Raw genomic sequence first — 1,832 nt, 5'->3', positions numbered from 1 at the left:
GCAAAATGAATGTTTGGACATGTAAACTGATATTTCCTACTGACAAACCACAGCCAAAGATAGAAATAACTGATTTTAAAACCATTTTTTAGATGGTGAAAATACTAGTGTTCTAATCATTTTGGCTAATAATGTTAAACACTAACATTGTAATTCATGTAATGGATTTAAAATGGATTTTCATATTTTCTTGATCTTGGACAGAATCAGGATCTATAAAAATACATTATGCACATAAATGCAATTAAAAAAAGAAAAAAAAAGAAACAATACAGGCATAGTAAAAGGTATAGTTTCGAATATGGTTAAAAGTGACCTTCATATTACAAAAATAAAGATCTGTTAATTTTAAAAATAATGAACCCCTGGGAAATGATCTTGAACAAATGAAAATCCTCCAACCTATCTAAAAATCGAACTTTAAGAACTGTATTGCAAGCACTGGTATTTCCTGTTCCACCAACCCTGTGACCTTGAGCCAGGTGCTTACCCTAAACTGTACTTGCATGATTGTCCTGGCAATTAGTGTCCAATAATCTACACTAAAGTGTCCACTCTATGAATGTGTCAAAATTAGTCTTAGCACTGTGCATTTGTAAAGTCATACACACTCACCATGAAATTCCAGTCAGTGTTAATCTTGTCAGCCAGGCCCAGCAGAAACAGGGCAAGGTATAGAGACGAACAGATGAACATGGTTACTGACACAAACATCACCCATCCCTGCAACAATGGCACAGACACATTCGTCGACGCTACTAATATCCACACCAACCCTCCAAACACCTGATTGAAAAAAAAGTATATATATGAAGCCACTGCATTTTATATAGCATATTAGAAAATAAGTAATACTCAAAGATGAAAAATTACTAGATATTTTCAGTATTATCATGGGATAAAGTCATTGTTTAGTTACTTGGCCTAATGCAACATGTGACCCACTAAAAACACCACAGTTTGCTGACAGGTAAGACAGGCTTTCTGAATTCAAAGACCTCAAAATTTGTTGTGATTGGTGTGTATGGGCATAATAAACCTAATATTATCTTTCAGAGTATCAAGTATGAATCGTATACTTATATCCTTATTATTATGACTTACACATGAAATAAAGGTGTATAGGCTACTGTACTGCCATAATCCAACAAAGGATACATCTTTGTGAATTATAGAGGTTTAACCCAGTAAGTCTGGAAAAAGTTATAAACAATAACACTTACAATTTCCAAACAAATCAGGGCCCCTGAATATGTCCTCAATATTTCCATTCCAAGTGGTAGAGAAATAGTCGGTGCTGGAAAGGAGGTAGTAGCCGGGTTCGGTGTTTCCGCCATCCTCATTCAGCTTGACAAATACAGGTTGAACAAAGGACTAACGCATGGGAGAATCCTGCTGGAGTCATGTATCAGGAACAGGTCTGACAGGTTTGTGGCCACTCCCATCTTGTTAGGTCATTTTCCACTCCCACAGTTGAGCCAAACAATGGTGTCTGAGGGCATGCAGTCTCAGTTACTCTGAATTTGACAGGCTTTATTATTTAAAATGTGCCACTGTTTTTAGTTTAGTTTTTAGTTTTCCTTTGTCCACAATACGATTTATTTTATTTTCTTCTGTTTGGCCATGCACAAAAATAACTGAACATTTTCATAACTTTGGTTAATAATTAACACGTGCTTAGGTTCAACATACCTAAATAAACATTATTTTACACCCCAAATTGATAATAAATAAAATCTCAAAGAAGAAACAACTCTTTGTTTGATTTGATTTGTTTCTAGGTATTGAATGAAGCAGGGACGTGCACAGACATTTTGAGGGGCAGGGGCTCA

General features: G+C 35.4%; 1 protein-coding gene across 1 annotated transcript; it reads right to left on the bottom strand.

Annotated features, from left to right (window-relative positions):
- Window positions 1–536: 536 nt before the first annotated feature.
- LOC107683116 (protein MAL2-like) lies at window positions 537–1,522 on the bottom strand. The gene is made up of 2 exons (XM_016479200.1): window positions 1,224–1,522; window positions 537–786 (listed from the first exon to the last, which is right to left on the bottom strand). The coding sequence occupies exons 1-2, from the start codon at window positions 1,341–1,343 to the stop codon at window positions 580–582; spliced, it is 327 nt and encodes a 108-aa protein (XP_016334686.1). The 5' UTR covers window positions 1,344–1,522; the 3' UTR covers window positions 537–579.
- Window positions 1,523–1,832: the final 310 nt, after the last annotated feature.

This window comes from Sinocyclocheilus anshuiensis, unplaced genomic scaffold (assembly GCF_001515605.1).
Source record: "Sinocyclocheilus anshuiensis isolate Anshui unplaced genomic scaffold, SAMN03320099.WGS_v1.1 C32945276, whole genome shotgun sequence".
Lineage (NCBI taxonomy): Eukaryota > Metazoa > Chordata > Actinopteri > Cypriniformes > Cyprinidae > Sinocyclocheilus > Sinocyclocheilus anshuiensis.
The sequence above is the reverse complement of the archived record's forward strand: the minus strand, read 5'-3'. Positions and strand labels throughout refer to the sequence as shown.

Bases quoted from the DNA above. Each gene is read 5' to 3' on its own strand.
- LOC107683116 (XM_016479200.1), bottom strand. From the start codon at position 1,343: ATGAGGATGGCGGAAACACCGAACCCGGCTACTACCTCCTTTCCAGCA. The intron at 787-1,223 runs GTAAGTGTTATT...TTTTTCAATCAG, and splicing joins CCCTGATTTGTTTGGAAATT to GTGTTTGGAGGGTTGGTGTG.